Source organism: Mya arenaria, chromosome 2, assembly GCF_026914265.1.
Source record: "Mya arenaria isolate MELC-2E11 chromosome 2, ASM2691426v1".
In the NCBI taxonomy this organism is placed as follows: Eukaryota; Metazoa; Mollusca; class Bivalvia; order Myida; family Myidae; genus Mya; species Mya arenaria.
The window spans coordinates 41854255-41869720 of record NC_069123.1 but is presented as its reverse complement, the minus strand read 5'-3'; the positions used below and the strand labels follow the sequence as shown (position 1 = coordinate 41869720).

Sequence of the window (15466 nt, the reverse complement as noted above, 5' to 3'; positions counted from 1 at the left end):
TCAATGTTTTGTCCATATATGGTGCAATTGTGGCCATCTTAAAACACTATCAAAGACAGTTACCGGTACCTGCCGATTAGTCATTAACTTGACAACCTTTCTGTGTTACAGACGTCTTAAAACAAGAAACACTAACAGCCAACTGGCACAAACAGACAATGCAATAAAAAAGAAATGGGAGTTGTAATGGAAATGTCTGCAGTGCTGTTGAGGGAGAGCTGCAGACATGTAGTAACTGGAATATAACCTTATTAAGCTTCTGTTCTCCCATATGAAGTAATACGTACCCTTTAGTATTGCTGTTTCTAACAAAAATGAACCTCTCTGGAGAGACTGCTATAAGGCCATTCCATTTTGTAATTTTAATAAGCATCCCCATGCGGAAAAGTTTTGAGCTGTATAAGCAAAAATATAAAAATTGTGGTAAGCTAAAATAAACTGATTATTATCTTTGACTTCCAATTTCTTCTGCAAGACAACAACCATCCAGTGTTGACCTGACAATGATAGAATTATTTGAATATGTTATATCAATGTCACAGTCATACAGACACTCCATACCAATGACATGAATGACTTAAAAAGCAAGCATCAAATGACCCTAAGCAATCATTTTGCCACACTGCGTTAATAGTATCGATTCTTTTTCTTTTGGGGCTTTACAATAAGTCAACTAATAAAAAAGGTAACATAAAGCACAGCTAACATGTTTTGTGAAGAGCTGTCAGTCCTCAGGAGCAAAGTGTTCATAGTTTAACCTTATAAGATCCAAAAATGTGATAAAAATAGCCTTTGCTTAGAATGCTTTGCAAGTTGACTCCATAGAAACCATCTCATCACTTTTTGAAAAAGATGTCCAAGCCTGTGAAGATAGTCAGTTGGCTGGAGATTTGATCATCCTCCTATTTTGAAAAACATCAAATACTCAAAATCTGAGACTGATTCTATTCCTGACAATGTCCAGGTGGGATGTTTTATTTGTTTTTGTGATGTTTTCTTTCATTAAAACATCTGAAATGATGCACTGTCTATCATCTGAGAAAGTTGTGTTTCTGTTTCGTTTTTCAAATAGGTAGCCAGATAAGCTAGGTTTTGTGAACTAAGGTTGATGGTAAACAAAAGTTTTTAACAGTAAAAGTAACAAATTTAAGGACTACAAAATATATTTCAACAATTTATAAGCAAATTCAATACCAACACATCATTTGTGTGGCAGAGTCTGAGAGATGAGCACATACATTTGTACTCCATATCATAGTTCAGAGAATTCTAGTTCACTCAGAATGCCCCAAGGGTGCTGGCATAAATGCAGCTGGAAGTCTGGATATGACCAAGGAGATAAAGATGGATGATGCTGCCTGACAGACGGGCCCTAGTCATGCAAACTCACACAGTTTTAGACTGTGTCAGGCAGTGCTTTAGTAAAAGCTATACCAAAATGAGCAGACCAACAAGATTATATATTCCGGTTCTGAACTTACCACGCAACCTTTTTCATTGTTGATTAATCACAATTGGCTTAAGACAGAAAATGATAGATAACCAGTCAAGGATCAGTACTCTGGACATAGGTCTATTTAAACTGATAGATAACCAGTCAAGGGTCAGTACTCTGGACATTGGCCTATTTAAACTGATAGATAACCAGTCAAGCATCAGTACTCTGGACATTGGTCTATTTAAACAGATCGATAACCAGTCAAGCATCAGTGCTCTGGACATTGGTCTATTTAAACTGATAGATAACCAGTCAAGCATCAGTACTCTGGACATTGGTCTATTTAAACAGATAGATAACCAGTCAAGCATCAGTGCTCTGGACATTGGTCTATTTAAACAGATAGATAACCAGTCAAGCATCAGTACTCTGGACATTGGTCTATTTAAACTGATAGATAACCAGTCAAGCATCAGTACTCTGGACATTGGTCTATTTAAACTGATAGATAACCAGTCAAGCATCAGTACTCTGGACATTGGTCTATTTAAACTGATAGATAACCAGTCAAGCATCAGTACTCCAGACATTGGTCTATTTAAACTGATAGATAACCAGTCAAGCATCAGTACTCTGGACATTGGTCTATTTAAACTGATAGATAACCAGTCAAGCATCAGTGCTCTGGACATTAGTCTATTTAAACTGATAGATAACCAGTCAAGCATCAGTGCTCTGGATATTGCATGTCTATTTAAACTGATAGATAACCAGTCAAGCATCAGTACTCTGGACATAGGTCTATTTAAACTGATAGATATCCAGTCAAGCATCAGTACTCTGGACATAGGTCTATTTAAACTGATAGATAACCAGTCAAGGATCAGTGCTCTGGATATTGCAGGTCTATTTAAACAGATAGATAACCAGTCAAGCATTAGTACTCTGGATATTGGTCTATTTAAACTGATAGATAACCATGCAAGCATCAGTACTCTGGACATAGGTCTATTTAAACTGATAGATAACCAGTCAAGGATCAGTACTCTGGACATTGGTCTATTTAAACTGATAGATAACCAGTCAAGCATCAGTACTCTGGACATTGGTCTATTTAAATGATAGATAACCAGTCAAGCATCAGTACTCTGGACATTGGTCTATTTAAACTAATAGATAACCAGTCAAGTATCAGTACTCCAGACATTGGTCTATTTAAACTGATAGATAACCAGTCAAGCATCAGTACTCCGGACATTGGTCTATTTAAACTGATAGATAACCAGTCAAGCATCAGTGCTCTGGACATTGGTCTATTTAAACTGATAGATAACCAGTCAAGCATCGGTGCTCTGGATATTGCATGTCTATTTAAACAGATAGATAACCAGTCAAGCATTAGTACTCTGGATATTGGTCTATTTAAACTGATAGATAACCAGTCAAGTATCAGTACTCTGGACATTGGTCTATTTAAACAGATAGATAACCATGCAAGCATCAGTACTCTGGACATTGGTCTATTTAAACTGATAGATAACCAGTCAAGCATCAGTACTCTGGACATTGGTCTATTTAAACTGATAGATAACCAGTCAAGCAACAGTACTCTTGACATTGCAGGTCTATTACAATCATGACATATTGGTATGCAACTAGCGGTGTTTTTTTTTCAGTAAACCACAAATAAAAAAAATTAAAAATTAAATACTGCATTAAATAGAGACCAGTATACATGTGTCTGTGTTGGTGATCGTTTCTTAGCCTATCACCATAAATCTCCCATACATGTGTGTAGAAGTAGACTTATATCAGAATATTATGGGAGCAAATGCCAACATATATCTGTTCGTTTATTTTACAGTCAACAAGGGGCATAAATAAATTAAAAGCAGAGTTATGGGCCTTGGTATATGTGTTAGTATTGTCACAGGATATGGGTGTACACAGTTTCATTTAAATATTTGAAACATTTTTTGAGTTATATTAAAATCTTGCTACAACAGCACCCACAATGTCAACAACAACACCAAGGCTATGACAAATTACATCAACTTTCTTCCTTCACTAAACAGAAAGCTAAAAATATGAATAAAAAAATGCCCATAGAGTTTACAAACATTCCTGAGTAGGGCTTAACATTTAGACAGCAAATTATACATATTTGGTATGGTAATTAGGCAATTCACAGTGCCTGACTTTGTTCCATATCTTACCTAAGTAAAAATTAGCTACAGGAACATAAACATTAATTTTCTTAAGCAGCTATTGATCAAAGCACCCTTAATGTCAGACAACACAATTTACTCTAGGCACTTAATCAATTTCGGCAGAAAAGGCTGGGAGATATCAATCCTTACGATTCCCTAGGTCCCTGACACCAGTAAATGCCTACATTTGAGGACATTTTTCCGCGGAAGTCAACATTTCTTCAAGACAATCATTATGCTCTTCATGCATATTTTGCTTCAGACCGGGCACAGCTTGTTGGCCCATTTCGCTAGACGGATCCAGGGTCATGCTATGGCATGATTCTTTCATCTTTTAATGCCTGCAAAGGCCTTTTTTCCGGAATAACTGTTATAAATTGGTGATAAAAAAAAAACTATTCTAAAACGATAATGGGTAATATGTTAACAGTAACATCGATAGCTTGATAATAATAAGATACATGTGCAACCAAGGTAATGGAGACACCTGCTAGATCCAACCAAGGCTGGTAAAATCACTGGGTGCCCCCCCCCCCCCCCGCCCCCAAAAAAAGCTTGACATGACAAAGCACATATAGATAAACTGGTTCTAGGCTTGATTATTGGTATATATAAATACAGTAAGATACCATTAACATAACTTGACATTAGTAAAAAAAAGCTCAAATTTTCAAACTTATGTGCAAGCTATATGCTAGGACCTATAGTACCTTCATGGAGTTACATCAGTACAAGATGTTTTAAAAGCTTTTATAGCTGCCAGTTTTTCATTAAGTATTCAGTGTGTAAGATAATCTGAGGGATATTCAAAGTAGATATCACATGGGAAACAGGCATCCATACATTTGCATACCAGCATTCTAGAATCAGCAACAAAACTCATTTCAGAATAGACACAGCAAAGAATTAGTAAAACTAAAGAGTACTCTACTTCCTGACAAACACATCTCTTTAACAAAACAAATTTACCAACCGCAATCACACTGCTATTGGTAAACACTTAAACAAGAACTTGTCATAAATTTTGTAGTTAAAATATTTATGGACTATAGCTACACAATCTTTAGCTATCTACACTGTCTAAAGCTAGCTACACAGTCTAAAGCTAGATACATAATCTATAGCCAAATGGTCTATTGCTAGCTACTAGGTCTATATAACTAAACAGTCTATAGCTAGCTACAAGGTCCAGAGCTCAATGGTCAAGAGCTAGCTTCATGGTCTAAACAGTCCATAGCTAGCAACTAGATCTATAGTTACACAGCAGTCGATAGCTACATGGTCTATAGATACATGGTCTATAGATACATGGTCTATAGTTACACAGTCTATAGCTAATTTAACGGTCTATAGCTAAACAGTCGATAGCTACACGGTCTATAGATACATGGTCTTTAGATACATGGTCTATAGTTACACAGTCTACAGCTAATTTAACGGTCTATAGCTAAACAGTCGATAGCTACACGGTCTGTAGATACATGGTCTTTAGATACATGGTCTATAGCTAAACAGACGATAGCTACATTATCTATAGCTTAACAATCAATAGCTACATGGTCTATGGCTAAACAGTCGATAGCTACATGGTCTATAACTAAACAGTCGATAGCTACATGGTCTATAGCTAAACAGTCGATAGCGACATGGTCTATAGCTAAACAGTTGATAGCTACATGGTCTATAGCTAAACAGTCGATAGCTACATGGTCTATAGCTACAAGGTCCATAGCTACATGGTCTACAGCTAAACAGTCGATAGCTACATGGTCTATAGCTAAACAGTCGATAGCTACATGGTCTATAGCTAAACAGTCTAATGCTACATGGTCTATAGCTGAACAGTCGATAGCTACATGGTCGATAGCTGAACAGTCGATAGCTACATGGTCTTTAGCTAAACAGTCCATAGCTCCATGGTCTATAGCTAAACAGTCGATAGCTACATGGTCTATAGCTAAACAGTCTATTGCTACATGGTCTATAGCTGAACAGTCGATAGCTACATGGTCGATGGCTGAACAGTCGATAGCTACATGGTCTTTAGCTAAACAGTCCATAGCTACATGGTTTACAGCTTAACAGTCAATAGCTTCATTGTCTACAGCTAAACAGTCGAAAGCTACATGGTTAATAGTGGAACAGTCGATTGCTACATGGTCTATAGCTAATCAGTCGATAGCTACATGGTCTACAGCTAATCAGTCGATAGCTACATGATTTATAGCTGAACAGTCGATAGCTACATGGTCTATAGGTAAACAGTCGATAGCTACATGGTCTACAGCTAAACAGTCAATAGCTACATGGTCTACAGCTAAACAGTCTATAGCTACAAAGTCTATAGCTAAAACAGTCTATAGCAACATGGTCTATAGCTACATGGTCGAAAGCTACATGGTCTATAGCTAAACACTCTTTATCTACACGGTCTATAGCTAAACAGTCGATAGCTACATACTCTATAGCTAAACAGTCGATAGCGACATGGTCTATAGCTAAACAGTCGATAGCTACATGCTCTACAACTAAACAGTCGATAGCTACATGGTCTACAGCTAAACAGTCAATAGCTACATGGTCTATAGCTAAACCGTCGATAGCTACATGTTTTATAGCTAAACAGTATTTAGCTACATGGTCTTTAGCAACATAATCGATAGTTACACACATATCAAAAATAAGACTGATAAGCCCTTTGGCAAGCAATGAACAATTGTCTTTTTATGAGGTCAAAATAAAAACATTGACAACATAGCCTTAATTGTGTTTAGAGTAGTTACCATTGTCGAAGCAAACATTGCCGAGAGCTCTGCAGGCCTGTGTCATACTGTTTATGTCTTCCTGTTTCTCCAGAAGTCGCAGCAGTAGCGGGACAAAACCCTTCTCAACACATGGCTCTCGTACACTCTCTGTGAAGAGAACAGAATATAACAACAGGATAAATCTACATCTTAGTTTTCTATTGTTTTAGACTTTGAAGTTGTTTGAATTCAGTTGCTACTAAGGTAAGGAAGATGAGACAACAATGTAACTGGAAGCAAACCAAAACAAAATATACTGGTAATTGTCAATTTAATCACAAAAATATCATTAATGAAATAGGAGTCTGAATCTATATTGCCTGCATCTTTAATACTTTATTTTACACTCAAATTTAGGAGAAGTTGGCATCTGATTTTCTGTACCTGTCTTTGCCACCTCTGCCAGTAACTGTGCGACCTTTGTGATGTGGGCTTCATCCCGCCCTAGGGCAAGCAGGTCATCAAACAAGCCCTGTCCCGTCACATCCACCGACAGGTCATCTGTCTTCTCCTCTGGGAACATAATTATGATTTATAATATAATAATAAATGGACTTTATAAAGATGACGCATTAAAATAAATCATCACCATTTGAACAATGTGGTCTTCCTCTAAGACTAGATATAGATACATGTAAATACAAGAGTATGGATGACAAAGGTATCATCAATCAGGTACACAAACATGCAATCATTATGCAAACAATCATCAACAATCCTGATACCACCTAGAAATACTAGGTGAGGTTATCTTGTGATGTTACACTGAGCTTTGACAGCGTAATCATTGCATGACATTATTGTATTATTCTTATGGAATGAAATTAATGTGGATTTTTGTACGTCTGTTTTCATTTAAAATATATTAATCAGATATAAATGCAGTCAAGTCAGTTACAAATATTTTAACAATCAAATCTGACATATAAGACAATCTCTCCCAAGACAGCTCCAGAGACTGACACATGATAGGGACAAAACAGATTGAAATTCAATATCAAATTTGTGAGATATGTATAATTATGTTATCAGTGATTCTCTTAAATAAACGATTTTATGGGTGAAAAGTACAAAATATCAATACTTATAAAACATCATGAACATTTAGAGTCTACAGTCTGCAACATATCAATAACATTTTACAATTGTTGACCAAATGGATGACAATTTAATGCCTTTAAACTTCAAACCTGGCAGTATTCTATTTCAACCTATAAAAGATAATAATGGAGGGTGCAGTTGCATAGGTGTCCCCCTCTTTACCGTCTAGCCCCATCAGGGACAGTTCTGAATGGCCCCTCAAAGTGGAGGACTGGTTTTTATCCGAGATATCTTGCTGTCTTTACAATCAGGCCTGGTTTCTAATTGGAATAAATTGCAGCTTATATATGAACTATTATAGAACATACCTTGAAGACCCATTTATTTGCCCCTTACCATTTTCCGGGTCTGTGAACACTGTAAGTAGAGCGTCCAGTGCCCGGTCCTTATCTTGTGGCCCGGCCGCTGACCGCAGACTCTCCAACAGGGGACCCATGTCTGCAAACACAAGTTAAGATGGTTATTGTTACTGCATTTTGATTTGGCAGGTTGTATTTGACTTAATCGGATATTTGTGAATCAGATTTCACAAGGCACAATGCAGTACTTATAACCCTTTTATTATTCATGTTACTGGTTATTACCAGCCAGAACAAATTATGCAGCTACAAAAACATGTAACTAATGCATTACTTTGTTTGAAGAAGTCATTTTAACTTTGTGCAATGATACTTGTTATTATGCAGTCAGCTGAGTGGAATACAACTCCATATTATATTAAGGATGGAATACAGACAAGAATATTTTGTTATACATATTGCTTGTAAATATAGTCCTAATATAAATAGGATTCTTGTGCTGGCACTTTAAATACAGGTTAAGATCTATTAAAGGCATCACATGAATCATTTACATGGATATATTACATGACTAGAATTAATAGAACAGGTATAATACACTGGCAGTGGTTGAAATTAGCAGAATCCCACAAGCCCTGTATTGATAAAATGATTTCCAGGCTTGCTGAAATTCAGAATTTCACATAACAGGGCTTTTTAAAAGTTTTGATTGGAAATGTTCACATAATGTTCCTATACAGAAAACATGTAAGGTGACAATTATAAAAGAGTAACACACATATATATATATTTTTATCAAAATTAAGTGTCACAACAAAATGTACATTTCCAATTTCTTTAAATACAAACAATCATTTTTAAAATAAAACATCAGTCCTCCTATTAAAACTGAAAATTATTATATTCCTTGAAAATTTGCACATTTATCTCTACAATACCTTGCACAGTAGGAGATGCCATTATCCATCAACGATATAAACTCCAAGCAATTACCGTAACCAGATAACCATACAACTGTTCCCAAATTAAGCAAAACAGTTCCAAATGAGACAGCGAAAACTGTTTCCTCAATAACCAATTCTTTGAAACTCCTCAGAAAGTATGGATAAGTTCACCTTGGCTTCCGAGTCTCAATGAAAAAGCCATTTACAGTGAAGGAAAATCTGTGATCGGAAAGATGGCAGTGATCAATATACACTGACTAACCGTTTATGGTGGCAGCTACATTGTTTCTAATTCAAGATATTGTCATCTTGGGAAATAAATCTGAGAAAAAACAATACATTTTATGTCTTTCGACGAAATGTCTAATTTTATCAGGGAAATAAATATAATAATAATATTTTCTTCACAGCAAATACGTATCGAATTTGTGGACTGTAAGTAACCCACAATGTGATTCTTCGTATTTCCAGGTAATGTTAATTGCTACAGTACAATGTTCAATTTTGTTATATATACACCCCAAACTCCTGCAGGACAATAGACAATAAATTATGAAATGCCAATTTGAACAAAATTAATGGTTAAATTAAAAAACAACAGCACTTCAAAGTTAATGCAATTTTAGTCAACCAAGATTTAAGAGCCAATTTAACACTGTCGCATAATGGAGTGCAACTTTTCAAAAACAGATCATATTTTAAACCCAAGAACTCTACAAGCTGCATAAATGACACTTAAATGGTTTATCACAATTTTGTAAATTGATCTATTCTCTTTTCATTCAGTCATTTTTTCAACTATCAAATTACAAGTAAAAGAAAAACATGCATAAACAAAAGGAGGAAATACTTGTAAATGTATGGCAAATTCATGTTTGTGGAAGTAACTAAGGTCCTTGACTGAACAATTGTACATGCATCTACTAATAGGGAGCAGGAGAGGAAAAGTGTAAATCGTTCAGAGCTTGGTATAAGCCATAACCCCGCCCACAAGGGGAATGTGCTCTTAGCCTCTCAAATTTATGGACACCAGTACTTGTTTCAATCCAGGAAGAAGACTTTAGACTGTTTGATACAGACTGTGCTCCAAATCAAGCCAAATAAATAAGAATAAAATAAAACAGAAACATTGTGTTGCTCTTCAGACTTTTAGAAAAAATGTAAAACAGTAGAAATCATTATGATTTGGAACTAGTTTGGAAAACAGGAATATTTGAATAAAATTAGGTCCATTATTCCTTCATTTTTTAAAAGGTTTTCAAAATTAGAGTCTAAAAACTTCTATCAATGGGCTGCATTTCATTATGATTCCGAAAAAAACACAACACATTTACCTTTTTGAAGTGGGTGCAAGAATCTTGATTAAAAGTCTCATATGTAATAACCCATAAAACTTCAGCCAAAGCTGCAGGTAACTTTCTACTTCAAGTGTATTGTACGCCCTTACGTAATTTTGCAAAGTGTATTGTTCACTTTGGTTTCATTCAATAAAGTGTAATGGTGATAATTAACGTGCATGTACTGGCACACTTAATTTCGAAATTCAGAACTTAATGGGTTAAAAACACCACATGGCGCTTATTACTTCCATTTGCATTATAAATCACTATTCTTGTTAAAGAAGATCAATGCATTGGAGTTAATAATAGAATGATTTTATAACAGTTTAGCAGCCATAAGCAACTTGGTCAAAATAGTTATTTCCAAACTTAAAATTGATCTTAGTAACAAAACACCCTTATGAACACATGTTTGATTATATATTGTAACAGATAGACTTTATGCCATTTTTGACCCTGATCTGTAGCTCTGATTAGCTTCATGAGGTATTTTCAAACATAAAATGATTGGTTGAGAATGATAAACATTAAAGCAGACAATAAAATAATAGAACACAAAATCACTATATCTAAACAAAAAATTGTCTAGAAGGATGACCAAGACTGGGCAGTTGTGGGTAATTAATATATATATACATTAAAGCTAGAAATGAAAGTGACCATGACCTTACAAACTGATGACCCCAAAATCAAATGGGATCATATACTGATCATGCCCAACCTTCATATCAGATTTGAGGGTTATGGGCGCAGGCATCGTCAAGTTATCACTTTCGCATTCATGGTCATTGTGACCTTAACCTTTGACCTGATGTCCTCTAAATCAATAGGGATCATCTATGACCAGGCCCATCCTACATGTCAAGTTTAAGGAAATAGGTCCAGGCATTGTCAAATAATCATTGGCACAGGCTTATCATGTTCAAGGTCACGGTGACCTTAACCTTATGACCTCATTATAAGTCAAGTAATGACTTCGACAAGCTTTTTGTGTTAACTCCACTGCGACCTTGATCTTTGACCTGATGACCTCACAATCAGTAGGAGTCATCTACTGATCAGGCCCAGCCTCCAAGTCAAGATGGGGCTTTGTCAAGTTATCACACAGAAAAGCTTTGAACTACCAACAGACTGAGTAATATCTACCTTGCATGGGCCTTTTTGACACACATGAAATAATATCTAGGGCTACGAATAGGAGAGATATAATAAAAAAAAGAAGCCAATATTAATCATAAAATGAAGATTTTGAAACTGGACAGTCTGGTAGTCTGGGACTCGTAACTCTTTGCATGGGCTCCTAAACTGTTTAGGATGGCAGTCTGTTTGACTCCTAGTTCATGTCAAGGAAGCCAAAACAGTATTCTTGTCAGTTTATGAAATCTTCAATCAAACTTTAGGTTTGATTTCAAGTGTAAAACTTCAGTTTTCTCTTTGAAATTAAATTCTTTTCCACAATGCTTGCCCTAAGACTCCTTGATTTTTTCTCAGACTCCTATGTTTTAGTAGATGGTCTGGCAGCCTCCTATGCAAAACAGTTAGTGTCTAAGTTACACTTTATTGATAATAACAGCCAAATCAGCAAAAATTATAACTTACAGTAGCAACAGCAGGCCTATCAAAACACTCATTCCAACAAGATTGGCTTTACAAAAATAACGTTCTCTTACTAGGACACTAACAGCCAACAAACACCCACTTGGACCTGTTGGCTTGAATAACAGAGAACAACTCAAATAGCCCAGTTGCAGAGCATCCTCTTCCAGGAAAGCCAGCAATGTCAACGGCCAAACACCAGGCTGTTTCATAAGCATCACATATGATAAACTTTGTTAGCTATCAATGGCAGATAGGAGACTTACATACATAATGTTCATATTGACCAAGAAGACATATTTCAAACATTAAGTAAAAAAGGGAGGATTGGACAACATAGTGCAGAAACTGCAATGTTCAACAAGTTCTTTTACCCTGTCAACTATTAGGAAGTGGAATCAAAACACCATGACCATCACCAACACTTCTGTCAGTGAAGACTTCAGCTACCCTGAAAGATCTTATCAGACTTGGATCCTGGTCTATCAAATAAATATGCACTATATAAAAAGTATGTCTCAGGTCAGCCATACACTCTTATGGGACTCCTGACCATTCATGGTAAAAAAACATTGTTAAACGCAATGTGATAAAAATGGCAATCCCACCTACAGTACACTTATTAAGTTAGACCAACTTTCCGTTTCGCTCTGTGGATTTTCGCTTTTACCAACTCAATGAATTCATTGACGGTCTGCGTTCCGCAGTACAACAGAAAAAGACGAGAATGGGCCATTGAATTTGGCTTGTTTGTCTAAAGGCAATATGCAATATAGTTATACCAACATATTGCTTACCACTTTACATGTCATGTCACCTGTTTAAATTGGATTGTTTCTACATTGATTAAGAAATTTGAAAAATAACTGAACTCTTTAGTGAAATCCAGTTAGTTTGAGCTACATACCATGTTTCTTTCTTGTATATCAACGGCGTTAAATATCTTCAGATGTGTTGTTTATCTCCTTATGCACAGTCAATTTTAACCACAGCCTTCCCAGGTCCGGGGGTATACCAGGGATAGCCTGGGAAATTGGCTGTGGTTTTACCTTCCAGGTGGCCCTGCAGTGCCAGGTGAATGCGGTGGTTTTGTCTTCGCGCCAAAATTAGGGGGGAAAGGGCCTTACCTAGGGTCCCTGGGGTGCGGGGGCATTTGGCGGGGATTTAACCAGCAGTTCGTTCCCAGAGGGCAGGGATTTTACCCGGGCTGGCTGGACCAAAAGTCAAAGTCCCCGCTATTCCCCGGACCTGGGGGGCCGTGGTTGCAATTGACTGGTGCATTATATGTACTCAAAATTATGTAAATTAACATTTTAGACACAAACAATGAGCGAGACGCCTGTGGAGAAGGAGGGCAGCCCCAATATGAAATTCCGATATTGGAATTGAATAATACTATACATTTTGTACACAAAAATTAAAATACTATCTTTCCTGAAATTTGTTACTCCTAAATTGTCATTGTATAACTGCTTAACTAGGAAATCAACTCGGCTGTTCCATCAGCTTATGTCTAGTTTGAGATCAAAGGAAGATAGATTGATAAATAAAAAAAATGGAGAGTAAAAATTATTGATCAAAACATAATATGTTTTTAAGCTAGTTGCATATATAACCAATTGTTCTTACCCATTGTCATAATCAGAAATACTTCAAACAACCAAATATCACGAAAAATCAGGAAATGTCAAAATGCCATGACACCGGAAGTAAATTCCAAACGGTGTGTCGCACGACATATCCTCGAACAAATAGACCTGCAAATGATTTAAATGCTTATTTTGAACGGAAGATAGAATGTCATACATCTGTTTCTCAAATTGCAAACTAATAAATACTTAAATCGCAGTCGCAGTATGTGGTCTCATTGTTTCAACTCTTCAAATCAGCGAAAAAAGCATTATATCTGCCAGAGAACAGCTCGAAAGGATACATTACATCAAAATCGAAGTAGTAAATATTAAAGTTGGAATATTCAAAAGAGTTTGGGATTTTAACCGAAGCGATTAGTCAATATAGCTTCAATTGCTTGCACTTATTTCATAAAGCAGCGCTCTTTTGCGACTCTTATGTCGAAACACCATTTATTTTAGGTATACTCGAATATGAGATCCACCCGGTACCTATTGGCTCCTTTCAATCACTCAGGTAAAGTTAATGGCGGTTTCGTGAAGTGAGGATGGTATTCACTGTGACATTAAAAGGAGGATTACCCTGGGGATTTCGCCTTCAGGGTGGGAGGGAATTTAATGAGCCGATCAGAATTGCAAAGGTGAATTGATTAAAATATTAATCTCTGTCCTTGGTGACAGTTTTAATACAAAATAGCGATTAAATTTTAAATGTTTTGATTTGGTTACATTGAACTTTGACCTTACTTCCGCATTTACTCGATAGATTGCTAAGGAGCTTAAGAGCCTGTACTCATTTACATATTTCAAAATTAAGATATTTTTGTTTATAACTTTGTCCATTCAGCATTGCTGATTTGTATAAGACAAATGGTTGTTACTGTTCTGTTGATATTTCAGAAGTTAATTGGTGTAATCCTTTTAAAAAGTTGTATATATTACATCATCAATTAAACCGTTCTGCAAACAAGCATGTTTAAGTGATTTAAAGTTCATTGAAATGAATAATACAATTTAAATCCTATTATTAGGTTGAGCAAATTACAGATAATAATCTTATTTTGTTATCGGTTTGATCAGTATCTGGAAATAGTTTTATAAAACTATTTTGAACAAGAAATAAAATCATGTTCTGCCTTTTGATTTGCTTTTAACAGATTAAAATGCCCTAAATATCTGTTCAGTTTTATTGGTCGTAAACATGATTGCTAAGTATGCATTACTAATAATCATGAAATGTGAGTCAGATGGCTCAGTAGTATATTATGATTTATCAGCAAATCATCTGATATCTTTTTGAATATGTTTTATTGAACATTTTGAATGCTCGTATTAATTTTTCATGATTTAAAAAAAGGTTTGGTTGTTTATATATTGATTTAATAATTGAATTAACATAGTGGTAAGTGATTTAAATATACAGGAACAGTATGAAAGAGAACTTTACTTTGTAAGGTCAGGCGAGGTATTATTTAGTAAAAGTGTAAGAATGTAAAGCATTATATCACCTGTGTTTTGTGGTTGTCACCTCGTTGATCTGATAAGACTGATAGTGTTACCTCTGTAGAGACCACCGCCCCTATGCGTCATGGCACACTGCCCTCATTTATCAAACAGATAAAAACAGATTTTATTTCAATGTGATCAAACAAATTGTTACCCTTAAACAAAAGTAAAATTTAATTAATGTTCATCAGTAAATCTCACAATTTTAAATACATCATTTTGACTCCTTTTCATTTGGAAATACATTCACCTTGTCAGTCAGTATTTCTTTATCATGGCATCTGTGCCATTTAGGAATACTATTGCATTATTTAAAAGTTTAACATAATTACATTACCAACAGGCCAGGTGGTAAGACATTTAATGAATGTCCTCACCAATATCATTTAATTGCCACTTTACACAGCTATTATCATTGTTCAAATAGATAAAAGATAACCCATGTAATAACTCGGTGATAGATAGTTGTCCTTTCATTCATTTTCAAGCATGCGAAATTGAAGGGTTTCTTTGATACCAGTTTGCTTTTAAGCTTTCATTTGATTTACAATTTGTAATTTAGTTGAACTGGTTTTAAAGCCCTCAAGTTGTCCTTAT

At 35.7% G+C, this 15466-nt stretch overlaps 2 protein-coding genes across 23 annotated transcripts in view; one reads left to right on the top strand and one right to left on the bottom strand.

The window, feature by feature from the left end:
* The window catches only part of LOC128208256 (rap1 GTPase-GDP dissociation stimulator 1-like), a 45691-nt gene extending 32206 nt beyond the window's left edge, over window positions 1–13485 (bottom strand). The window contains exons 1-4 of the mRNA XM_052911747.1: window positions 13362–13485; window positions 7890–7991; window positions 6837–6965; window positions 6432–6560 (exon numbers count right to left, since the gene is read on the bottom strand). Coding sequence (XP_052767707.1) covers window positions 6432–6560; window positions 6837–6965; window positions 7890–7991; window positions 13362–13371 — 370 coding nt within the window. The 5' untranslated portion in view covers window positions 13372–13485. The remainder of the gene's footprint in view (window positions 1–6431; window positions 6561–6836; window positions 6966–7889; window positions 7992–13361) is intronic.
* Window positions 13486–13864: 379 nt separating this feature from the next.
* The window catches only part of LOC128208138 (sorbin and SH3 domain-containing protein 1-like), a 99874-nt gene continuing 98272 nt past the window's right edge, over window positions 13865–15466 (top strand). For all 22 annotated transcript variants that reach the window (XM_052911727.1, XM_052911704.1, XM_052911603.1 and 19 more), the window contains exon 1: window positions 13865–14004. In XM_052911727.1, coding sequence (XP_052767687.1) covers window positions 13912–14004 — 93 coding nt within the window. In that variant the 5' untranslated portion in view covers window positions 13865–13911. The remainder of the gene's footprint in view (window positions 14005–15466) is intronic.